At 33.2% G+C, this 27,116-nt stretch overlaps 1 protein-coding gene and 1 long non-coding RNA gene across 2 annotated transcripts; one reads left to right on the plus strand and one right to left on the minus strand.

Annotated features, from left to right (window-relative positions):
* Positions 1–11,796: 11,796 nt before the first annotated feature.
* Positions 11,797–23,863, plus strand: LOC120207858. The gene is made up of 4 exons (XR_005524246.1): positions 11,797–12,010; positions 12,475–12,802; positions 14,317–14,321; positions 23,853–23,863. It is a non-coding gene; the product is annotated as an uncharacterized LOC120207858 (long non-coding RNA).
* LOC120207857 (DNA-binding protein BIN4-like) lies at positions 20,933–24,803 on the minus strand. Its single transcript, XM_039207276.1, has 12 exons — positions 24,525–24,803; positions 23,916–23,967; positions 23,692–23,753; positions 23,132–23,369; positions 22,923–22,984; positions 22,782–22,835; positions 22,211–22,328; positions 21,841–21,887; positions 21,737–21,763; positions 21,545–21,620; positions 21,245–21,384; positions 20,933–21,138 (listed from the first exon to the last, which is right to left on the minus strand). The coding sequence occupies exons 1-12, from the start codon at positions 24,570–24,572 to the stop codon at positions 21,034–21,036; spliced, it is 1,029 nt and encodes a 342-aa protein (XP_039063207.1). The 5' UTR covers positions 24,573–24,803; the 3' UTR covers positions 20,933–21,033.
* Between the last annotated feature and the right edge of the window lie 2,313 nt (positions 24,804–27,116).

A 27,116-nucleotide genomic window follows, 5' to 3' on the forward strand; every position in this document is an offset into this window, starting at 1 on the left:
TATCTTATAATCTTATAATTCTAGTACATTTTTATCACATACTGTGGTTAGCCAACGCTAACTCTTTCCATCTTAACTGCAAACCCTTATCATAAATATACTCTTATTTATGCTCAATACTATCACTTCGTTTCAAACACATAAGCTCTGACTTTATACATCTTATACGCTTGTCACTGATGTACTTATCCTTGAGTTCTTCTATAAGTACTCACCACGTCATTCGATCTTTTTAACGTTTTTATGGTGACACATGTTCACCATATTCTATCTTATCCACATACTAACAAAACTAATCCCTATCGCTTTTCCGATTCAAAACAATAAAGATCTTTTTTCACTATTCTAATATGATTTCAACTTTCTGAAATCAACCTTTAATCTTATAAGACACTTTCTGAGGTTTCTGCTCTTCATCCTGTCTGGTCAGAGCAAGTGAATTGCTATCACCATCAGATTTGTCAGCTATCGATTCACTTCGACAATTTATATAATCAATTTCTACTATCTTATACAAATCTTATTCTATTGGCAAGACAACATACTCCTTACCCTATCAGATCAGAAAGTTTTACTATGTGTTGGCATGTACACATTTTATGACACTTTGGACTTTAGTTTATGCCGAGAATCGGCTAAACCGTAGCTCTGATACCATTAACTGTAACACCCCAACCCGTATCCGACCCGGATCCGAGTCTGAAGTGTCACATTGACTTTTCAAAAACCTTTACTTGTATAAAATAGTGAGTAATTTAAAATTTATTATTACATATAACTTATTCAAAACCTTTATCAAACTATTCAGAGCTTATACAATATATTATCTTGAATACATGCCAACTAGAAATTTATGTATTAAAATACATATTATTCACCTTTCTTCTGATCTGACCTTTGGTAAGAAGAACTGACATGTCTTGCTCCACATTGCTCTTTACTCTTCTCACTTTGGTAACTTACGTGTGAAACAATCACACGCTAAGTCGATGACTTAGTGAGGCAATAAACATAAAATACAAACTATAGCTTGTAATCATGTATGAACCATTACTACTATCACTCATACCCTTATTCATGTAACAAATCCCTGTAACACATATGCAATATATATATCATTACATATAAAAACATATACACACATATATTCCTCACTCATCATTTCTATCATTAGCCTTATTTCACTATACATATTACTATCATTTATATGTATTGATCATATCCTCTTGAACTTAACCTTGTTAACCAAACAATACACATATCATCATATGACTCGTGCAATACACATATCAACATATATCACAAAATCATATTTTTCACATGTAATATATTTATTGTTATATCTTTGTCTAGCCCATGTACATTTCTGAGAACTATAGATATGTGAGTTTATAGAGGTTGTGCACTAATGCTGTCACCACATCTCGTATAATTGCACCGAAGTGCCACGTAGAATTGCACCGTAGTGCCGTTTAGAAATGCACCGAAGTGCCATATAAGGTTGTTCCTAAGGACCACATACCATTTCTTAAGAATCATATACATATGCCAATGATTAAGTATGTGTCTCAAAAGACCTCACACATGTTCCGAAGAATACATATATGTCCCGAAGGACCGCGTAGATCGACTCTTGGCATGCCAACTATACCTCTAGCTCTCATGACACATAACATGGGCATTAATCTTTATGTTATCACACATTCACATATACACATAGTATTTTATTACATTTTTATAAGATCACACATAGTCAAGTAGTTCATTTCCATATAAATCACATATACACGTAGATCACTTGCACGTAGAACATCTTTATATAATCATATGATTCACTTTCACTTATCACATATACTTTTTCTTTCATATATCTCATGGCATATATATCACATGGCATATATCACATGGATCTTTATTTCATTCTCATATGATCATATAATCATGTAGTTCCCTTCTCCTATCACTTTGCATGGTTTTACATAAACATATATCATACCTTATTCATATATATATATATATATATATATATCCGCAAATACATGTAAGCCCATATTTTCTTAACTTATAACTTACGTTACATATGCATGTAATCTTATGACTTATTGTTAAATAACTCAAATAACATTGTATTATTATATACTTTATTCCATAGCCATATATTTACATACCTTATACTTACCTAGTTTACTCTATTTCACACATAGTCACATAATCATGTAATTTACTTACACATAGATCATTTTTCATATTAATTCCTATACTTATCACAATACATGTATTCACACAATCATTTAACACATATTGTAATATATATCACATATACCCAAATCAAACATATGGCTATGATCATAAATTAATGCATTCTAATATAGGAAATAGACTCGTAGCAAGTCTTATTTCCATTAAACATCATAAACTAACTTGTATGCACTCACCTGATCCTCACTAAGTTCCAATCCACTTTTATGCTTTCATCTCTTTCGATTGAATCTTGACTTGATAATCGTTCCGGGACTTTTTCGTGCTCGATATCTATATGATCATACATTGATACATATCAGTATCCAATTGATATACTCCAATCTATCATTTTGTAGACCAAGAGAAAGGTATAATTCTATTTCCCTTGAAGTGCATCGATGCATTCCTTATGCATCGATGCATAAATTGTATTCGATGTTTCCATTTTTAAGGGTGCATCGATGCACTTCCTGTGCATCGATACAGACTGAACAATTTATGGAAATTTACCCTTGATGCATCGGTGCACCTTGAATATGCATCGATGCACATAGCCCAGAAATCCAATTTATGCCCGAAAATCCCCTCTTTTCAACTTAATTACTTCATATATCATTCCATTTCGTATTCTTAACTTACTTACTCCTATTCAAACTCATTTATCTCGTCTTGAACCTTAATATCCTCTCCTCTTTATTAACTTCAAGAATTATACCAGATTTCCAACATGTTTCAAAACTCTTTTTATCACTTCATATCTCTTAATTTAACCCTTGACAAGTCAAATTTATCTTTCAATTTGAGTAATTAACTCTATTCCAAGATTTCACCCAAGAACCCCAAATCTTTAATCCCTCCTAACTCTATCATATTTTGATTTTAAGATAACTTAAGCTTTCCTTAAGCTTAGTTATCATCTAATAATCAAAACCTAACCTTAAAATCAACAATTAATCCATAAACAAAGAAACTCACCTTTGAGCTTGGAGATACGGGAGAAGGAAGAAGAAGAAAGAAAACTCTGGATAATTCTCATTTTCCACGTGATTCCTTATCTTATAAAAGAAATATAAAAATCTTACTTGTCAATTGACCATTTTACCCTTTAATTCATTCCATAATTACTAAATAACCTTCATCATATTTCCAATAAATCATTAAACTATTCAATTATCCTACTTTAATCACCAATTTCTAAAACTTTACTATTTGGTCACTAACCCGGTATTGAGGATATTACAGCATGTCGTTGTAAGCGAATCGGATCCTCACACCAGTTATCATTGTCTATCATTAGCATATGAATATCTTTCATTCTTCTCCTATTAAGAGTTGTATTATTAAAGAACCTGGTATTTCGATCTCTAATAACAATCCATCTACTTCGAGACTTTTGGTACCGTAGTTTCTCTTCCTATTCAAGGATAGTATAAAGCTCACGCTTAAGACTCTCCTCCAAATTCTGCAAGAAGGGCGAGCTTCTGCGCTCCATAGCCGTCTCAATTCCCCTAATATGACCAATGAACAAAGTCTTTCTTTTGCCAATGTGACCAAATACTTCTTTGTTCCAAGTCTTGCTCTCCTCCTGAAAAGTCGAGAGGTTCTCAAGAAGGGAAGTGTCATTGGCCCAATAATTCTTAAAGAGACTTCCAAACTCCGGATGATTATTCCAGGCATCCATAAGGTGGAAGGGTCATTTATTGCTTACATATAGAGTCTCATTGGTCTTCAGTAAAATTGACCTATGATCGTAATTGATTCTTTGTAGGTGACTAATAGTAGTCGAGTGGAACATTTCAGTGCACCTGGTATTGCCTAAACATCGATCTATTCTCTGGAAAAGGTCACTATGTTGCCATGTGAAGCAAGGTCAATTGAAACCTATATCGATCAACCCCGAGAGAAATAAGAAATTACAGAATTTAGGGAAAACTCCAATTCTTCTACTTGATATGTCCTGCCTCTCAATGGAATTACAAATTGTTGTGGAAGACAGCTATAGGATAGAGCAAAATCACAACTGATAATTTGAGAAAATAAAAATGAAGATAAAAGAGACACAAAATTTACGTGGAAAACCCCTAAATAATATAGGGTAAAAATCACGGGCAACGGTAAAAGAATTTCACTGCGAGAAAATAGGAATTACAACTTCTCTCGATCTACCAAGGAGAAAACAATGATAATTCTCTATTGATAAAGAGGAGAAAATAACTCTCGAGAAACTCTCTAAATTCTCTAGTATTGAGGAAAGCTAGAATGATTTGTGATGGTTTTGAAGCTAAATGAGCTAGGGTATTTATAGTTGAAGCTTAAGGACTAATCTTATAAATACCCTAAAGTATAATGACTAAATTGTGATTATCCCTTTACTAAAAAATCAACAGTTGTAAGCTGTATAATTTCGGTGCATTAATACACCGAAAGCCACCACCATGTATTTTGGACGTTTTTGGCCAAGTTGGCCCCATTGATTTTTCAACAATCTCCCACTTGAAGATTTGATTGGAATAATCATATCTTTACACCATTCTTTCTACCTTGTACCATCATGTTGCTTACGTCTCTGAAAGGCCACAAAAGGATCGACACCAAGTAAATTTATCAACATTGATCGCATTCGTCATGAAATATGCTATGTTGTCTTTGGTATGAATCTTCTGCATATCTACCGTTCCTTCTTCCATATTTTCATGAATGAAATGGTACTGAACTCATATGTGCTTTGTTCTTGAATGAAATGATGGATTCCTTGCTAGATGCAAGGTGCTTTGACTGTCATAAAACAGAGAGACATACTATTGATTGTGCCCAAACACCTCCAATAGCATCTTCAACCAAATTGCTTCTTTACTGGCTTGTGTAGCTGCTACATGTTATGCTTCTGTTGTGGATGTAGCCACAACTGACTGTAATTTTGACACCCAGTTTACAGCTCCACCAACAATTTTGAACACATATCCTGTAGTAGATTTACTTTTATCCAAATCTCCTGCATAGTCAGAATCAACATACCCATTGATGAGTAAATTTGATTCTCCGTAACATAATGCAACATTTGAGGTCCCTTTGATATATCTCAGGATCCTCTTTACTGTATTTCAATGCTCTTTGCCTGGATTTTCCATGTACCGACTAACCACTCCTACTGCTTGTGCAATGTCTAGTCTTATGCATATCATAACGAACATTAAATTTCCCACTGCTGATGTATACGATACTCGAGACATCTACATCCTCTCTTTTTCACTACTAGGACTCATAATAGAGGATAATTTAAAGTTAATAGGAAGAGGGGTAGAAATTGGCTTACAATCTTGAATGTTGAATATTGACAAGATCTTCTTTAAGTAATTATTTTGTGAAAGCCAAATCTTCCTATTACTTCTGTCTCGGTGAATTTGCATCCCCATAATCTTGTTTGTTGATTCCAAGTCATTCTTTTCAAATTCCCTAGACAGTTGTACATTCAATTCTTCAATATGATCTTTGTTGGGTCCTGTAACCAACATGTCATCCACATACAACAACAATATAACAAAATTGTTATCACCATACCTCTTGAAATAAGCACAATGGCCCGCATTAAGTCTGTTGTATCCAAGGCACATAATGAAGGAATCAAATCTCTTATACCAACACCTCGGTGCCTGCTTTAGATCGTACAGAGATTTGTTCAACCTGCAAACCAAGTTCTTCTTTTCTTTTTCTTCAAAACCTTTAGGCTGGAGCATGTAAATCTCTTCTTCAAGATTTCCATGAAGAAAAACTGTTTTAACATCTAGCTGCTCTAGATGTAAGTTCAATGTAGCACACATTGTCAAAATTACTCAAACTTTTATTAGTCGAACCATAGGAGAAATTATTTCATTGAAATCAATACCTTCTTTTTGAGCATATCCTTTGACCACCAGTCTTGCACGACACCTCTCCACTTGATCGTCACCATTTCGCTTGATTTTGAAGACCCATTTGTTAGGAATTGGTTTCCTTCCTTGTGGTAGTGGCACAAGGTTTCATGTATTATTTTTATGAATGGCTTCAATTTCTTCTTGCATCGCCATCATCCACAGTGAAGCATCTGAGCTGTTTATTGCCTCATGGTATGTTGATGGCTCACCGTCTTCTGTTAAAAGGTAGTATGCAAGATTTCAGTCTATAACATAATCTGAGTGCCAATTGGGACGTCTTCTCACACGATCTGATTGACGAGTTGTTGGAGCTTCAGAACTCTCTGGTTCTTGTTCATCATGTGCTGGTTCTGCTTTAGAAGAATCTCCTTGTTCAAACTCTTTTTTCACATGTATCTGCGTAGTCTCTAGCTTTTCAATGCTATCATCTTCTTCTTTTCTTTGTAGTTTATCTTCTACAAAGATAACATCCCTGCTGATGATCACTTTGTGGGCAGTGGGATCCGACAAGCGATACCCCTTTATACCATCATCATACCCAAAGAATTTGCATTTCCTAGATTTTGGATCCAGTTTTGAAATTTCTTGGGAGTTGTACATCACGTACACAATACTTCCAAATACATGGAGGTTTGAATAATCAGCTGGTTTACCAGTCCACATCTCCATTGGTGTCTTAAGCTCTATTGTAGTTGATGGAGCTCGATTCACCAAATAACAAGCAGTATTGACTGCTTCTACCCAGAATGATTTTTCTAGGCCTGCATCCCTCAACATTGCTCTTGTTCTTTCTAACAAGGTTCTGTTCATCCGCTCTACCACTCCATTTTGTTGAGGAGTGTTCGCCACTGTGAACTTTCTTTTGATGCCCTCTTTCCTGCAAAAGTCATCAAATTATTCACTTGTGTATTCTCCTCCATTATCTGTTCTGAAACACTTGGTCTTATTTCCAAAATCAAGTTCCACCCGTGCTTTGAAGTTTTTGAAAGTGGAAAACACATCTGACTTCTTTTTAATAGGGTACACCCAACATCTCCTAGAGTAGTCATCAATAAATGAGACAAAATATTTTGCTCCGCCTAGGGATGTATATGGTGCTTTCCATACATCATAGTGAACCAATTCTAGAACACTTTTTCCTCTAGAATTTGATGTGTTGAATTTCAACTGGTGCTGCTTACTTGTTATGCAATGCTCGCACAATGTAAGTGATACATGTGTTAAGCCTGAAAGTAGCTTTTGCTCCACAAGGACTTTCATTCCTTGTTCTGACATGTGTCCAAGTTTCTGATGCCATATCATTGTAGAATCTGAACTACATAACGCAACAGAGGCTTCTGCTTCTAGCAAAGTCTCTCATTTCAGCATGATAAGTTTGTTGCTATCTTTTCTCCTTTCATCACCACAAGCGCTCCACGGAAAACCTTCATGATTTCTTTTCGTGTTTCAATCTTGCTTGCATTATTATCCAACAATCCGTAGGATAATAAATTTTTCTTCAGGCCTTTCCCGTGCCGCACATCTCGAACAACTTTAATTGTTCCATCATACATCTTCAATTTGATGGTTCCCACGCCAACGATCTCTAAGGTATGATCATTGCAACTATACACAGATCCTCCTGAGACAAGTTCATCCTGATGGAATCATTCTCTTCTTGAGGTCATGTGATATGTTGCTCCTGAATCAATGAGCCATATATCTGCAAATCTTTTTCTACCTTCCACGGTGGTTGATGCTTCACAGCATAGAGCATATTCATCATCTGAAGTGTTTGCGGTATTGCCTTGTGGATTGAGGTTTTTACTTAGACTCCAACAATCCTTCTTCAAGTGACCCTTCTTTCCACAGTTGTAACACTTTAAATTCTTCTTGCTCCTCGAATTCGATCTACCATGTTTGTGACTGCTGCTTTGGCCACGTTCTGTTGATCTCCATCTCATCGCTGTCAACGTTTCTGCTTGTTACAGATTTACTTGTCTGTCTTCCTTGTTCTTGCGCCGATTTTCTTCTTGTAGAACAGTAGCTGCAACGTCATCGAAGACTAGACTGGTGACATTACTGTTTGTCAAGTTGATGATGAGTTGATCATACGAATCAGGTAGACTTTGAATTAGAAGTTCAACACGTTCTTGTTCTCCTATTGTAAATCTTAAGTATGAAAGCTGAGAAAATAAAGTGTTCAGTGTGTTTAAGTGCTCTATCACTGAAGTAGATTCTGGCATACGGAGAGTGTACAATTTCCTCTTAAGGAAAATTTTATTGTGCAACTATATGACCTCGTACAATTTGGTGAGATGATCCCATATCTCCTTAGCTGTCTCCTCCTCCTCAATGCTTGACAATACTTCATCTACTAATGCTAGATGAAAGTTTGCCATAACATTCCCGTCCATTTCGATCCTTTTGTTGTGATCTGTGAAATCTACCGGCCTTTCACTGATAGCTGCTAAACAACCGTCTTTTCTCAAGATGGCCTTCATCTTTAATTTTCACAATGAGAAATTTCTCCCATTGAATTTTTCAATATCAAATTTCATTGTCATAGCTTCTATTATAGATAGCTCTCACTATTTCACTATCGTGAATAGTTCTCTAGAACCTTCAAAGAATGGGTAATACCTTCTTACTTTCTTATGTTAGAGGATCCACCTTTTAGTGGTAACCACAAAGACAATAAGTAGATATTACACACTCAAATCTGGCTCTGATACCAATTGTTGCGGAATACGGCTATCGGATAGAGTAAAATCGCAATTAATAATTTAAGAAAATAAAAATGAAGATAAAAGAGACATAAAATTTACGTGGAAACCCCTAAATAATATAGGGTAAAAACTACGGGCAACGGTAGAAGAATTTCACTATGAGAAAATAGGAATTACAACTTCTCTCGATCTACCAAGGAGAAAACAATGATAATTCTCTCTTGATAAAAAGGAGAAAACAACTCTCAAGAAACTCTCTAAATTCTCTAGTATTGGGAGAAAGCTAGAATGATTTGGGATGGTTTTGAGGCTAAATGAGCTAGGGTATTTATAGTTTAAGCTTAATGACTAATCTTATAAATACCCTAAAGTACAATGACTAAATTGTGATTATCCCTTTACTAAAAAATCAACAATTGCAAGCTGTATAATTTCAGTGCATTAATGCACCGAAAGCCACCACCATGTATTTTGGAAGTTTTTGGCCAAGTTGGCCCCATTGACTTTTCAACAAATCATTCCAGGCATCCACAAGGTGGAAGGGTATTTATTGCTTACACATAGAGTCTCATTGATCTTCAGCAAAATTGACCTATGATCGGAAATGATTCTTTGTAGGTGACTAATAGTAGTCGAGTGGAACATTTCAGTGCACCTGGTATTGCCTAAGCATCGATCTATCCTCTGGCAAAGGTCACTATGTTGCCATGTGAAGCAAGGTTCATTGAAACCTACATCGATCAACCCCGAGAGAAATAAGAAATTACAGAATTTAGGGAAAACTCCAATTCTTCTCCTTGATATGTCCTACCTCTCAATGGAATTGCAAATCGCGTTGAAATCATCACCAAGGACCCAAGGCTCATTGTTCTACGATTCCGAGGCTCTTAATTGATCCCAAATCCGACTGTTGAGTTAGTTGAATGTTTAAAAAAATTATTGATGTTTTTTATATAAATTTTGATATATTTATTAGATAATTAATTGAATGTAATAAAATAAATTTATAAATAAATTTATTTATTTATACTTGTTGTTACTATTCAATTTTTTGTATAATTGTTATTAGAAACCTAATTTTTATATTCGTCCCAATAGCTATAAAATCAAGGATCAATATTCATAAATGTTTCACTCAATATTACTTACCAATTCAACGATGGATGAATAGCCTCGGAGTTTCATTCAATGGGTACTTCCATTTTAGGGGCATGTAAGATACAACTAGGTTGATTTAAAATCGACTTAGTCTAAGTTTTAATACCACTAAATGTAACATCTCAAACCCAACTTACAAAACCAACGAGTTTTGTCACATTCGGCCAACAAAGTGACCAAAATATTTTTAAACAAAATAAAACAAAAGTATTCAAGTTAAAACACTTGTACAAAAGTTTGAAGCACATTTATTTTTAGGGTAAACTATATAAATGAGATTTGAACCTGGGTCACTTGGATGGAGAAAGAAAACCCACGTCATTAGGCCAAATGTTCCGCTTAAGTATATTTATCTTATAATATTATTAATGATGGAAAAATAAAGAAATAAAATTATTCAAATAAGGATTCGAATCTAAATCAATTATAAAATATAAGAGCACCTAAATCAGTTAAACAAATATAAATTTTTATAATAAAATAGATTATATGTATTATAAAACGTATTTAATACAAGGTTTAAAATTTAAAGTAAATTTATTATTTTTACATTTTAAATGAAATTCAATATTTTTTTTCAAATTAAATTTATTATCTTTATATTTCTAAATTAAATTCAAAATTTTTCATATTTATATTTCTAAAAATAAATATAAAATTATAAAAATAAGTACAAAAATATTAAATTTAGTTTAAAATGTAAAAATAATAAATTTATTTTAAAATTTAAACCTTGTATTAAATACGATTTATAATACATATAATCTATTTAATTATAAAACTTTTATATTTGTTTAACTAATTTAGGTGATCTTATATTTTATAATTAGTCTAAGTTCGAATCGTCGTTTGAATGGTTTTATTTTTTTATCTTTATATCAACAATATTATAAGGTACATATAGTTTTGTGCAATATTTAACCAAATGAAGTATTTGGCTCAGTGGTTTGATTGTTCTCTTTTTGGCCAATAAGTCAAGCTCAAACCTTCCCAAATACAAGTTATTTTTATTTATTTTATATCCAATCAAGAGGTGACATGTGTTATCAATTTAGGGATGGCAATGGGTCGGGTCGGGTTTTTGGTCCATCCGACCCGAGAACAAGGGAACCTCCACCCGAGACCCGACCCGACCCGAAAAAAAAATTTAGTCAATAAAAATAGTGGCTTAATTGAAAAAAATTATATATAGATGGGTATTATTGTAATTATTCCTAAATATATAAGGTAACATTATATATATTTTTCGGGTCGGGTCGAGTCGGGTATTTTTCACCCTAAACCTGAACCCGACCCGAATATCACACTTAAAAAATCCTGACCCGATCGGTCGGAACCCGTCGGGTTCGGGTTGAGTGGTCATCCCTAGTTATCATTTGATTAGATAAAAATTAGATCTCTTCTAATAATGTTATTATCTCATCGCAAATCGATGTAACCTGCGAACAAAAACATCTTTTTTATATATAATTTTTATGCGAACAATTAACCGTAAAATGGATGGAATTTTTAACGTGTGGATCACTTTTCTCTTTTAGGAATGCAAGGGGTCGATTTGCTCATTTTTTAGGGTCTGTTCTAGTAATTCTACCAAATTGTCATAACAAACACCAACGGATATACGGAATGGTCATCGTCGCACGAAATGCGGTCGAGAAAACTAAGCGGCACCGTGTATACGCCGATTGACAAGGTCCACTCCACCGTAACAAGCGGAAGGGCAATATTTGCTAAAGATGAGAAGGTGGTGGTACTATATTAATGGATTGGCTCCCATTCCTTCATTGCCTCAACCTCAGCTCAAAGCTTATTCATCATCCCCTTATTACAAACATCAATCCGACCACCTCCAGAAACTCGCCCGCCCCATTCCGATTCTATCATGGGTGGCTGTGCGAGCAAACCTAAGGAGTTGGACAGCCACGCCGCCTCTCCTTTAAGCTCTGACAGCCCTCACCCTCTGACAGCCCTCACCCTCAGGCCACTGCTCAGGTATATCATGCACTTTACAAGTCATATATGATGGGAACAGGTTTGACTCGTTGATAGTTGGTGGTTCACTCCTTTTGATTTAAATGAAGAATCGTAATCGATACAGATTCGATCGTTTGTCAATATTTCTTTATGAGATAAATAAAATCCCAAAAAAAGGATTACATATTATAGGTGGGAGGGGTAATGTCCCCGAACTTTGATGGTCTAATTTCCTTTTAAGTCGCTAGTAGTTTTGAAACTACTTCAATTAAGTTTTTGTCTCCCAAAAATTTATAGTATAATCATTTTTTCAAGACCTTATCGGTTTTAAAATTAATGAATTAAATCCTTAGTCTTTTAATTTTATGATTTAATTACTTTTTAAGATTTATTTATTTTGAAGTGACAAAAGCAACTCACCTATGGTACAACAATATTGTTTATTAATTTCATCGTTATAGTTTTGATACTAATAAATGCAGAGCAACACGAATAGAGGTGTGAGTCAGGTTGAGAAATCCGAACAGGAGGCGGAAAAGGAGGCTCAATTATCGTCGTCCTCTGAGGTTGTTTCTGCCGAGACAGACGTTCCAAAGACCGAGAACCCAACGGAGAACGACGATGATAGAGCCACCAAGGGGAATAATGAAGATAAGGTGGAGGATATCACAAAAGAACCAGCGAAGGAAGCTGAAGCGGCTGAGCATAAACCAAATGATGTGCCCCCAAGCAAGGAAGAAGCTAAAAGCGACGCCCCTCTCGCCGATCTTTGATGACGGATCAAAAATCCAAGCCTAGAGGGTTCATCACGTGGATTCCATGTTATAATAATACCTTCATATCATTTGTAACACGATCATTGATATTTGAATTTAAATTCTATCCACCTATAATAATATCCGGTAATTAATAAATTATTATATTTTTATTAGAACAAGCCTCTTCTCTTAGAAATCTCTTAAAATAGCGTAACTTAAAAAATAATTTAATATTCAAATTATTTTATTGTTTTTATATTTTTTAATGATTATATGTATGAAATCATTAAAAAATAATTTAATATTCAAATTATAATATATATATATATATATATATATAATATACACACATGTATATTATAATTAATATTAAAAAATATAGATATATTATATATTATAGTTAATATTCAAATTATAATCATAATATTGTGACATGTGTCACAATTTTATTGGAGAAATAAATTTATTAAATTAAATTGAAATTAGGACCAAATTAAAAATTAAGAATTAAAGTTAATCTTGGTGATCAAATTGATTAATTCTAAAATCTATAGGATTTAATCTAAAAATTTAATACATGACTAGAATAAAAAGATTTTAAAGTTAATACCCAAATTAAGGCATTAGACAAATTAAAAATAAAATCATGATCAAATTGGATTAAATGAAAATCAAAGGAAACAAATCATATACTAGTGACCAAAATGGAAGAAAACAAAGTAGGGTGCCAGCACTGTGAATACATAACTTTACAAGGACCCGTGCCTTAATTATACCAATTTTTTAATTGCCACATAAACTCCACCATTAAATATTAACGTCGTATGGCTATTTTGAACCCATTTAAATAGTTCAATGGTATTATTATCACAAATTTGAAAATGGTGATCATTTTGTGACTTGGTCCATAGTTACGTGGTCATTTATGTAGTTTACCCTTTTAAATATTATGGGAGACAGTTTAATTAAGAACATTAAAAAATTAAAGTTTAGTTTGAATTTTTTAAAATTTTGGTGGTTAAATTATTTTTTTAAATTAAGGGTCTAAATTATAATTTTTAAATTTTTGGAGGTTCATGCCCTCTACTCCTTCTTGTGTTCCATTACCGAGTACAATAAAAGATAAAACTTTTACAAAATTAGTATGAACTAGCTTAAAATTAATATATTTTTTGTGATGGTTCCAATAGAATGAGGAAGAGAGAACAATAGTATAACCAAATATGATGGTAAGGGTTCTTATAACACTCTGAATCCTGAGTTAGTTGTAACATTCTCAATACCGGGTTAGTGACCAAATTGAAATATTTCAGAATTTGTTGGTCAAAGTAAAATAGTTGAATAGTTTAATGATTTAATTGGGGATATTTCCTGAAAGTTGTTAGTAATTATCCAAAGAATTAAAGGGCAAAATGGTCATTTGTCATGAAAGATATTTTTATCCCCTTTAATAGGAGAAAAATGTGGGAAGATGATTTCATCTTCTTCTTCATTTTCTTCTCCTCCCGTAAGAGCTCAAAGGCAAAGGTAAGTTTCTTCATTAGTTGATTATTTGTTCAATTAAAGGTTGGGTTTTGATCATTAGATGATAATTAAGCTTAAGGAAAGCTTAATTTGTTCTAAAACAATAAGATGAAAGGTATAGGAGAGATTAAAGATTTTGAGTTCTTGAATGATATCTTGAAATAGAGTTGATCAGTTGAATTTTAAGTTGAATTTGACTTGTCATCTATGAGAATAAGAAGATAGAAGTGTTAGAATTAAGTTTGGATAACATGGAAAATTTGGTATGATTATTAATTTCTATATGGAGAATAGAATTTTGAGGTTTAAGATGAAATGAATGGATATAAATTAGTTTAAGTATGTATATTTGAGCTAAGAATATAAAAGAGAATGAAACATGAAGAATTTAAGTTGATATAGTGAATTTTCGGGCATGAACAATGATTTTCCTGTGTTTGAACGAAATTCCAGATTGTGCAAGGGGTACAGATTCCCCCTGATGGGGTATCGATTCCCCCTAAATGAAAAATGTAATTTTCGTTCATTAAACCGACTTAAGTTATTAACATCAAGTGTAATGTTTAGGTTTATGATAATTGTTTTTGAAATGTTATATTTATGTAGATATTGAGCCTAAACAAGTTTTGGAATAATCAAAGGATTAGGATTGAATCAAAGCAAGGCTAAAGTGAGTGCAATTTAATTGTACTTATGCTATCGAAAAACATTGGCTTGCGATGAGCCAGTGACGGAGTTACTATGATAAGAAGTAATTCCTAAAATGTTATATAATTGATATGATTCTTATGAGTGCATGTTAGTTTATAAGATTATAAGGAATTGGACTTGAGATAAGTCTATTTCTAATAATTATAGTGTATGGAGAATTGATTCTAAAAATGTGAATGACATGAAATGTATGTATACTTGATTATATGAATTGATATGTGCTATATGATTTATGTGATATGTCATATATGAAAATAAAATATGAATTATAGAAAAGGATTATATGAATTATGTGAAAAAGATGATTCAAAGCATATGTGAAGTATATATGAACATATGTGAATAAGATATGATAGACATGTTTACATGAATCCATGAGAAATGATATATGTTACATGATATAAACCTATGATATACATGTTATATGAAAACATACAGATGTTTACACATACATGTGATATGTGACAGAAGAAACGTATATATGATCACAAGAGAAATGACATGAGTACATGAACATATGAAACATAAGAATAATGCCCATGTTATATGATACGAGAGCTATAGGTATAGTTGGCATGCCAAGAGTCGAGGGTTTCATAGGTCCTTCAGGACAATACAATGGTCCTTCGGGACAATACAGTGGTCTTTCGGGACAAATTTCATATGCCACTCAGTGGGACTTATACGAGCTGTGGTGACAACATTAGTGCACAACCTCAATGTACTCACATATCCTTAGTTCTCACCAATGTACCATGGGCTAATTAAAGAGATAACCCACAAATATAATATATGTGATGTATATGCTTGTGATGATATGAAATGTTACATAAATTATATGATATGAGATTTGAAATCGTTTATACATGAGTGTGATTTAGAGTTTTATATTATATGTTGATATGGTATAAAAAGGAAATTAATGATGATAAAATGAAAAATGATAAACATGTTAATGATGTTATGTTACATGATATGTGCATGTATGTATATGAGAAGAATATATGTTTTGATATGAAAAGGTAGTAACAAATGTTAATGCATTGTAGAAATTACAGTTAGCATATAATTATGTTTTATATGTCTCACTAAGTCATCGACTTAGCATGTGATTGTTTCACACGTAGGTTTGGAAAGCGGAAAGAGAAGAAAAGAGGAACAAGACATGTCAGTTCTCCTTACCGAAGATCAGATCAGAAATGTAGATCGAATTATATGTATTTTGTTAGAAAGAATTTAGTTGGCATGTAATAAAAAGGATTTATATTAGATACGCTCTGATCGAGTTTTGGAAAGGTTTTAAACGTATATATGTAAATGGTATATGTATAATGATGAAACCTTGGATTTTTACGAATTTATATGTATTTTACAGAAGTACTGTAGCAGTAATGTAGCAGGGGAATCGGTTCCCTGTAGCAGGGGAATCGGTTCCCTATAGCAGGGGAATCGGTTCCTATTTATAATTTGGAAATTTTAACATTCGAGGTATTGTAGCAGGTAATGTTCATCATTGCTCATACAGTACTGTTCATACAATATTTTACTGTTCATAAATACATTTTTACCTCAAAATTTTATACCAAACACAATTGAAAATTCGAGTCGGATACGGGTTGGGGTGTTACATTAGTAGTTCGGGTTGACACGAGATTCGTAAAACTGGTCCAATATATTTATATAACAACTTAAAGCAAGTTAAGATTAAATAGTGGACTTGTTTTAAGCCCAAATAAATGAATTTGGAAGCATTTTATTTTCTGACGGAAAGTTGAGGACTAAAAGAGCAATTTTACTATGAAAAGATTTCAAAAGCTGAAAATCCTTAAATGGGGATGATATCATGTTGGAATTGTTTGGTTACCCACTCCCCCTTTGTTTGTTTCTTCTTTTTCTTCTTTTTCTTCTTCTTCTTAGCTTCTTCTTTTCTCTCTTACTCAAGCACCAAAAGTTCTAACTTTACTAGTATTCAATCCTCATTTCAAAACTATAAGGTAAGATTTGGAACCCCCATTTATTTAGCTTTCTTTTGAGCTATTAAGATCAAGTTTTGGCCTTAGTGTCCAAAAATGGGTTTAGTGGGGTTTTAAGTAAACTAAGGAATTTTAGCTCGTTTTTAGTAACTTTGAGTTTAGGGAAGTGTTATTAAACTTATAATAGCCTCATAAACAAGTTAGTAACACCATTTCCATGTTATGCTAGTGAAATAAGTTGGAGAAGTTTCCAAAGATAGAGGAAAAGAGAAGTTAGCTCTTGGATGATTTGGAATGTTTTTCAGCTATCAAGACTCCAAGGTAACACATTTATAACCTTTATATACCAATTGTAAGCTTTCTAGTGCATTGGCTTATATTGCATTAGATTTTGAAACATATGAGCATGTTCATGGCAAATCTTAGACTTATGTGTTTTTAGCTATACAATGACTTTATGATCCCAATAAACTCAAATAAAACTTTAATAATGTTTGGGGACCTCAATAGAGCCTTTAGGGTGGGTTAAAAGGGAATTTACGTGCTCAAACATGGCATTTTCGGATGGGAACATTGGTACCAAAAGAATTGTAATGATATTTTTCTTGTGAGAGGCATAAAATCAAGGGAATTTTATAAGGGAGTATCAATACTCATTATAAGAGTGTCGATACTAGGGCCTTGATTTCGAGACCCACAAGCTGGTATCAAGACTAATTTTCCAGTGTCCAAATTTGGTATTGGTACTCTAGGGAGTATCAATACCAAGGGTAGATATTGATACTCCCCATAGGAGTACCGATACCGAGATAATTTTTCGAACATTGAACCCAAATTTAGTATCTCGATACCCCGGTCAATATTGATACCTTAATATAGGAGTATCGATAATGATTTAAGAGTATCAATATTATCCTTTTTTCCCTTAGTTGAAATAAGTTGTCAAGTATCGATACCCTAGTGGAGTTTCAATACTCATGGGTCAATATCGATACTGAGAGGGTCAATATCGATGCCATCGCTCTTTTATAAACAAAAAGTTTTAGGGAACTAGAGACATTGTCGAGGGACCCAAACACATCATTTTTATCTTCAATAATTTACTTAGGGGAAACAATCTTAACAATGTAAATTTTAACCTAGAAACCCTATAACTTAGGGAATTATAAAACTTGCCTTGTATGATGCTCGGGAAACGAATCAAATACCTGAGGTGCTCTAGAGACAGAATGAACGATTGTATGTTAGAATGTCCGTCCAAACCCAAGTTAGTGCACTAGGTTCTTCTTTGTAAACTGGGCATAGATGCCCCAAGACTCGAAGGAGTAAATTAGTCGGGTGTGCATTTCTGATATAGAATTATGGATCCCACCCTAGATATGCTAGAGGGGTGTGTGAACTCCGAGATGTAGCCCCTCAGTCGCACCATGATGCTTACCTCGGTATGTATGACTTGCTTAGCATACCAGTATGGTAATAGTTATGTTTGCTAGCATACGCATTAGAGGAAGCATATATTATAGTTTGGTTATTAGTGTGGCACTGAGCTTGTGAGCTTAGCGTTTAAAATTTATTTTCGTGTGCAGGTTTGTAGGAGGAGCATTTGAGGGGCCACTGCCTAGATATTCTTCCATACCACCGTCAGCTTTTTAAGTATGTCTTGGATTCATTATTAGTGGGCATGTAATGTATATGGACCCTTGTATATTCGAGTCGAGATGATTTATATTTTGGGAATATTGTAAACTTTGATTTAACTGATTTTGGGGCTCCCGTATTTGAAAATCAAACATTTTGTATTTATTTTCCTATTACTATTATGGGTGAATTTTTAATTGAATGTTATGTCGTTTTAAAAGAGAAAAATTTTGGGTCAGCTACTCCAGTGGTCCATGTGACGCCTTAGTCCATCGATATTCGGGTCGTACTAGATTAGGACATTGCAATTCTCATAGAATTACAATTAATATATCATAAAAAATATTAAAATGGTTATATCTCATACAGATTACCTCCTCAAACGGTCCCTCTGATGATCAAAGCCTCTAGAATAAGATGAGACTCTTAAAAAGATCACCTTTGTAGACTCATGAACTTCAGAGTTCCTTACCTTTTGATTAGACACTTTACCTTCTCTTGACAAGATCTCTAGCAGACTCATGTGATATATCAAAATTAAATATATAGTCAAATGGTTATATTTATTTAACTTGTCAATCTACAAGTAGCAATCATGATCTAAGTCTGAGATTGAAATTAAGGGTCACCATAAAACACTTCAATCATGATCCTTAAAATTTTAGAGAATACGATAAAATAATGAAATAAAAAAATGTTAGAGATGTGGCTATAATTGAGTAGAAAACTGAGAAATAGACAGAGAAAGAAAGAAAGATAAATTTAAACGTGACACTCACCTGGAAAAAGTTGAGAGCTTTTTTTTTATTGGCCTTTGGTAAAGTGCGAAACTACATGTAAATTAGTCTGGCGATTTTATTTGACATGATTACTAAAATTAACTCTCAATATTTATAAGATGATCCTTTTAACTTTTATTCTTTTTATAACATATTGACCCTTAAAATCTTATTTTAAAACAAAAAGATCCGTAATGTTTAACTAAATAATTATTTTAATTTTTATTCTTTTATAATGAAACATTTTGACCTCCTAATATGTAGGATAAAAAAATTCCTATTTTGAAGCGCTAACCATTTAATAACTAATGATTCTCATCCATAAAAAAACATGTTTGTCTCAAAATGAAACTTTGGGACCAAAGTATTAAAACAAAAGAGTAATAGTCAAAATGATAGTTTGATAACAATTAGGGGCTTATTTTGATATTATATCTTTCTATTTCACACCACAACTCCCAACTCAGTCGGATGTTCTTTGTTTCCCAAAATGCTTTGCTCAACCCCGCTCCTCTCCCCTCTCTCGGGCTCCCTATTTTAACCCACTTTCCTCTTTACCTTCTTCTATATATACTCATTTTCCCTCGTCTTCTTCTTCCCTTTATTCGTTCATAGACTTAAAGTGCCTGCGTTCTTCCTTTCTTTTTCTGGGTTTCATTTTCTCGGTTCATCACTGTTAAAAGTGTACAGCTTTTTAGAATTTCATCGTATAAAAGCCATGGCTACTGCTGCACCTGCAAATGTTATTTATTTATCTACCATTCTGGGCCGGGATGGTCCCTCCGCTGTCCAAAAATGCGACTGGAAATGCCAAAACGAACATGTATGTGGCAACTTTTATCGATGCAAACTGACGGGAATCACACACATCTGTTACATGTACTGTAACAAGAGAATTCTGTACGATAATCATAGCTCGCTTTGTCGAGCAAGCGGCCAGTTGTTTCCTCTTTCTCAGGCCAAGGAACAGGTGATCAGAGGCATTGGGAGGAAGCTTGATGCTGACAATTCGCCGCCTTCCGATAGCTGTGGTTTTAAGCGTCGGCGAGACGCGCAGATTCCTTCTGCTGCGGCCAAGTTGGAGATGGCAGCATGGATATGAGCTAGATTATATATTATTTATAATCTTGTTATTAACCTTAAGGCCTCCTTTTATCTTGTTTCATTTGTTATATTTAGGGTGGCACGAACCAATTATCTCAATGGTTAAAGAGATGGAATCTCTAGAGATCTTGAGCCTGAGAACATTATTTGTAAGAGTATTGGAAGCGTTTAATGTCAAATAGTTAAGAGTCTTACTTTCGAATAGATACTACTTTCAAAACAATAAAAAAAACTTATCTTTATGTTGGGAATTATTTCATTGGACAAATATGGTTTAATTATAATGAATTTCATCTCTATGTTCCTTGGGTATTTATAATTAGGAAAAATGCTAATTGTTTTTTAACAAATTGAAAGTTTAATACTCAAACAAATTAAAACTGATAGTTTGGATACTAAATACGTAATTTACCCTAAATAACAAAAGCGCGCAAAACAAAAGGTGCAAGGGCATTTCTGCACTAATTAGTGCCGACTGTAGCAAAAAAACTAAAGGAATACAATATTACCAATGGCAGCAATTACAAGAGCATTTTGAGCATCGGTTTATCTCGTCATTTTTTGGCCTTTGGTTTCTTTGAAATGCCAGTCTTCTTTCTTGTTTTCTTGGCTGGTTGTGACTTCCCTCCGACTGGTTTACCTCTCTTCCGAGACACCATCTACACCGACACATCCCTTTTTTATATAAGCATCATAGAGATGATGATGATGGCAATATGGCATTAAACAAAGATGCACGTTAGTTAAGGTGGTTTGAATGCATACAGATGTTTTCTCATCTCTTCCCTTGTATTTCCCATTCCTTTGCCCATCAATCTCCTCGTTTTGATCGGTTAGATGAGGAATTGCCTTCGGCATCTTCTCAGCTTCATCTTCAGAATCAAATGAGAAGCCCTCTAGTGTACCTATTAATTCGGGATCGATCGAATATCAGGAAATGAGTAAATGCATCATGAAATTATGTCAAAATATGAACCATGATCTAATGCTATATTAAAGCAACCATTGTTTCTGCTTCATATAGCTAAAATACAATATAAATATACATATATATACATACAGAACCTTCCACCATTGTTTCTGCTTCATAAACATTGGATTGTGGCTTCAGCTGAATGAAGTCATTCATGATCGCCTCTATCTGAGAACATAACATACAATTCAGAGGCTCAATAAAGAAACTTAGAAGCAACATTCAGGAAAATAACAAGCCTCCGACGGATCAAACCAATACCAAAGTTAAGTTCTACGACAAACCTTGGCCTCGGTCTGACCGAAGCTAACCTGTAGAACAAAAAATCTGCGTCAACATCAATACAATCACAAATGTCCAGAGAGAATGCAAGACAGAATTTACGCACGATGCAAAATGTTCTGGAAGGCACTATTGTTGTTTTGTATATGGTTCCTGAGAAAATGTCATTCAAAACCAGTCATGAGAGATTAAGAAAGATAATGTCATCAAGTTAGAATGAGAGTAAGGCCAAGATTTAATTAGAAAAAGTACAAACAGATGGAACTTAACAGAAAATTCAGTAACTTGATGAATCTGAGTGCAGAACAAGTTCAAGTATATAGGAATATGTCTATGTTAGTATGTAATTTTTTACCCTCGCAGTGTCAGTAACTCGCCAGGCTCCAGCCATTTAGAGATGATAATTTATAAGTTCAAACATAAAATAAGCAGATAATATCATCCGAACCTAAGAAGAGCAGTTAAACAAGACATGCCTTTTAAGTCTAAGAACACCTCATGATTTTCAGATGCAGAACCAGAAACTATAATTCGACCAACAGCCCCCATATCGCCACTCAAATCAATGGAATCCCCTTCGCACTCGACAAGTGCCTGCACAAACCACAAAACTTCTTGTTAATCACTGGTTCCTTTTCACTGAAGACATGATCACAAGGCCAAACTATATTATTAGTTCTATAATATTTAAGATCTCTGTAAAGCAAAATATGTTTTGTTTATTTGAGGCTTCCACTTTGCAGACAAATAAAAAGTCAAACCAAACTAGAGAGTTTTAGATTTTGAATTAAAATAAAAAAGCATGAAGCTAAGTCCTTAGAAGTCCGCAACTAGAGAGACCAAATATACTAGTTAAGATTGGTTTCTAGGTTCTCCTAGGTTGTTTGCAGATCTTTAGTGACCAAGAAAGTAACTAAATTATTCATTTTAGATTATTTCTGATTATACTCCAAGGCACCGCCAATATAATCCTTCTTGAAACTTACCGATGATTGCCTAGGGAAGTTAATTGTATGTAAGCCATAACTATGACAAACTGTATCTTACCTTTGAGCGTTGAACTTTCTCAGACAGCACCAAAGGCAGCCTCGAGGTGGAAACCTACATATTATAAATTTTACATAATTCAGTGAACCAGAGGCTCAGATGAAAAAAAGAAAACATCACATTTGCTACTAACATTCTTACATGAGGTTCAATGTGTTTTTCTAATGCCGCCTCCTTGGCAGTTTTCACATTACCATCATTTTCTGTAACAGAATCAGACATTGCATGTGAAGCAACTTTGGTAGCTTTATCACATAAATGGCCTTTGCATCATCCATATGAATATTTTAAGCTAGCCAAACCCAACAGAATTTAAAAGCAAATTTTACAGTACAAATCCAGTATCATACCTGTTACCTTTGAATCATCTTTCACATTCTTCTCTTTTTTGGGAGTCTGACCCCCAGTTTTTACCCTCTTTTTTGGAGATATTCCTTTAGAAGTCTTCTTTCGTGGAGACTTTTCGGCTCTTCCAGTCAGAACTAGATCACTGGTCTCACCACTTTCTTGAGATAAAGACCCTTTCTCCTTCCTTTTAAGAGAAGTGTCAGAATCTGACGATAAAGTCCAAATTGACTCATTTGCTGTCTGTTCAACATCCAACAACTTCCATCAGCACCAATATTAACAGTAGCCCCCCAATCTAATCAGAGTAATACCAGGTTGGTCATCTTATTATGGAACATGTTTAAACTTATGATTTACATTATAAAGCGTTATCATTCGTCAAATGAACGACAATGGCTTTGTTTTATCATAAAATGATTCTTTCCCAAAGCAAAAATGCCTTCATTTTCAAAAATTCTAAAACGGGATCTAAAATCAATTTTTTTAAGTTCGACGATATTTTTGATATCGCATGACATGCTATAATAAAAGAGAAGCCAGAAAAGGCAGTGTGAAATCTTACTTGAGACAACGAGCCTTTCTTGGACATTTCTTCCATACAAACCTTTCCATCCTCCTCATTCCCTGTATCATTGATAAAAGTTCATATACAAGTAGTAAATAACAAAGTCACTTGGAAAATCAGAAGCTAATATATTATATATCTTTCACAATTCATTTAAGCATCATTTCAGTCACTTGGAGACAGCCCTGGCGTCGGTTCTTAACATTCATAGCATGTATTACCATTTGGCAAAGAATCCGAATCCGAAGATAATGTCAAATTAGAAGTTGGTGCCTGAAATCAAAGTTAATTCTTGCAAGTCAGTAAGGAATCAACATGAAGGTGCAAGTGCAAGAGTAAGCTAACTGGAACAGGTAGAGTCAAGTCAAAAAATTTCGAGTTATTCATGTAGATGGGTTCTATTATATAACTCAAATTTTATTTAAAATTAAAATTCTTTCAAGTCTTGTTCGCGTTTCCGTTTAAATTTAACTATAAATATTGATAATATTAAGGTATTATTTGATTTCAAGTTTAAACGGTATATCATGAGTCAAGTTAATCGGCTTAAACTTGAAAATTAATCTACTAATTACTAAAAACTTTGAATAACAATTTTGAGTTATTCAAGTTATATTTTATAACTCAACTCAAATTAAAAAAAATAGAGTTAAGTGGAATCGAAAAAATTAGTTTTTCCAGTAAAATCGAGTTTTGATCGTCTTAACTATATTGTTTACCACTCAAAATTTTGAGTTCGAGTTGAATTTTGATCATTCTAACTATATAATTAACTGGATAGCTCCCAAATGAAAGGATTGTAGAAGCTAAACAAAGCAGGATAAACATACCTGAAAAGAGCGCAGCCAATCTGGAGAATCTTCCCTGGAGCTGTTCATTCCGCACCAATTAAATCTTCCCTGGTATCAGATAATACAAATTTATGATTTGAGCTGCACTTATGAGCTGCGAAAACACGAAACAAGATCCAAAGACACCAAAAGAAAATGTTAACAGGGAAACCCTAAAAGCCTGAAGGCTAGAAATGTGCATGCATCGGGTAGCAAAGGCAAAAAGGAACCAGGGAAGGTGAGTCAGCAACTCGGTGAGTTTGAGATGAGAGTTAAAGCAATCAGGCGGGGATTGGTTAGGGCTTTATTTACAATTGAGCAATGACATTGGGCTTGCTTAGTGTTTTAATTTTGGGTGTGCACAGGTGTTGTTTTATTTAGTCCCTTGATTATTAAATGTTATAAATTAGTTTTTTTGATTATATAATATTGTTTGATTGAGTCTTTCGATTATTAAAATTATAAAATAATACATGACTACTCATATGTTCTTGTCGTTTTCTATTAAAAAAATTACCGATCGTTGGAGCTAGATTTTAACCTACTGATTGAATATGGTAAAATCATATTTTCATTATGTCTATTGGTATTATCGTTTCTTTCAAACACTAGCTCGACGACACGATATTTCAAATATTGGTTCGATGGTATAAACGGATAGTTGATCTATAAAATACAAATCAGACAATTATAGGATCAAATTTAACATATATCAGTCAACATATTAACGTCCAACTCAGACGACCACCGATTTTTTAACAAAAAATGACGAGTTTGGATATAGGTAATCGGGTGATCATTTTGTAACTTTTAATTGTTAAGGGACTCAACAAAACAACTTCTTATAATAAAAAAACTTTTCTATAACTTTTAATATTTGGAAGATTCGATAAAATAACGACATATCATCAAGGGACAATTTGTGTTTAGCTAATTTATCTTTTATTTTTTATCCATTATAAACTAATAAAGGAAAGAGATGCAATTCACAAGAGTTTAACATTTTATTATTAGAGTTTGCATGCTTTTCATTTTGAATGAGTGTTACCTTTTTGGTGTAGGTGCCTAACAAAATAGAGAAAATTCTATTAAAAATATATAATATATTATTATTATTAAAGTTATATTTTGATACAATAAATATCGATGAAAATATAAGAAGAAAAAATCTAGTTTTTTTAATTGGTGTGCCGCTCATCTCTTTTCTTTTTCGTCTTTGTTGATCGACGACTACACCAACTTTAATGTTGGTTGCCGAGCGTCGGTATTTTATATTGTCTTTTTCTTTTCTATATCATATTTATATTTTCTTTTGTTTTTTACTTTCAATAAGTTTGCTTGTCTGACACGTTTTTGTCTACTTTATGGTACATTTTCTTATGCTTTTTAGCATATTTTTTGGTTTTTGGTCGTTTTTCTTATATCTTTTTTTTCTTCTAAAAGTTGATTTGACATCTTCACGACTGATCAAGATGACACTTAGCTGACATCTTGTTGATCTTCCCTGCTTTGGACTCAGATTGGATTTAGATACCCGATTTGCGTGCATGGATAGCTTTTCACTTTGCTCGAGTCTAATTTACAGTTTGTCAGTGGTCTTTCAATATCTTGATTCCTTTTTGTGGTTTGTTTGCCGAAGCAATCAGATCTATTTGTATATACCTTTGTTCAATTTCTTGGTTAGATTTTTAATATTTCCTTGTATGGTCCTCATGTGATCTTAAGTTACTACTTTTGTTTCAATGATTATAGAAAATTTTCCTAATTATGTGTTTAATTTACGATTATAATTGTAAATCTTTGTTGTAATTTATGATTTTTTTTATTTTAAATAAAATTAGTTGTTTTTATCCAACATTTATTTAACCGCTTTTTCAACTTCCTTGATCTTCTTCAATAACAATGAACATGTGCTCGTGTTATATGTATGTCCACTCTAAAACGATTTTTGGATTCGAGGTTATTCTTTTATTGTTGATATCATCAAGCTTGAAATCGTGGATTATTTTTCTTGTTGTTTGATGTTATTTTCGACAGAAAAAAATTCTATTATTTTTTCATAAACTCGATGAAAAAAAGAAACTTAGAGAGGGTGTTTTATAAAAAAAAAGGTATATATATTATAAATGATATTAATGATGAAAACAAATATTATTAATAAAATGAAAATGTAAATTAAATATTTGATTTTTTTAAATTTAAGTGATAACAAAGTTGTCATAACGTTTCCCTGGGGATCCGTTAGACTTGAAAAATTAATTAGGGGAAGATGATGAAATTCAATTTTTGAAAACAATTTGACTTTTAAGTCGCCACCAACCTATAAGTTAGATAGGTTGAAAACCTTAAAAGACAAAAAATGGTCTGCGCTTTACCAAAGATTATAAGAGTTCGGAAGTCGATTACGTGTGGGAAAGAGTGAGCACCCCCACAACTCCCAAATTTAGGTACCTAAACGATTATATGTTGTTTAAATATTGAGAATCACAAACTTCGAAAATATATTTAAATTATGATCCTTCCATTATTCAAATTTATTTAAATAAATGTCAATTTAAAAAAAAAACTTAAAATAAGAGATACAATGGGCTA

The sequence above is a fragment of the Hibiscus syriacus genome, unplaced genomic scaffold (genome assembly GCF_006381635.1).
Source record: "Hibiscus syriacus cultivar Baekdansim isolate YM2019G1 unplaced genomic scaffold, ASM638163v2 tig00015426_pilon, whole genome shotgun sequence".
NCBI lineage: Eukaryota > Viridiplantae > Streptophyta > Magnoliopsida > Malvales > Malvaceae > Hibiscus > Hibiscus syriacus.

Excerpts from the sequence above, each read along its gene's own strand:
- LOC120207857 (XM_039207276.1), bottom strand. The coding sequence starts at position 24,572 with ATGAACAGCTCCAGGGAAGATTCTCCAGATTGGCTGCGCTCTTTTCAG. Across the intron at positions 22,329-22,781 it reads AGAAAGTTCAACGCTCAAAG|GCACTTGTCGAGTGCGAAGG; the intron begins GTAAGATACAGT and ends TGGTTTGTGCAG. Across the intron at positions 21,621-21,736 it reads TCGGTCAGACCGAGGCCAAG|ATAGAGGCGATCATGAATGA; the intron begins GTTTGTCGTAGA and ends TTATGTTCTCAG.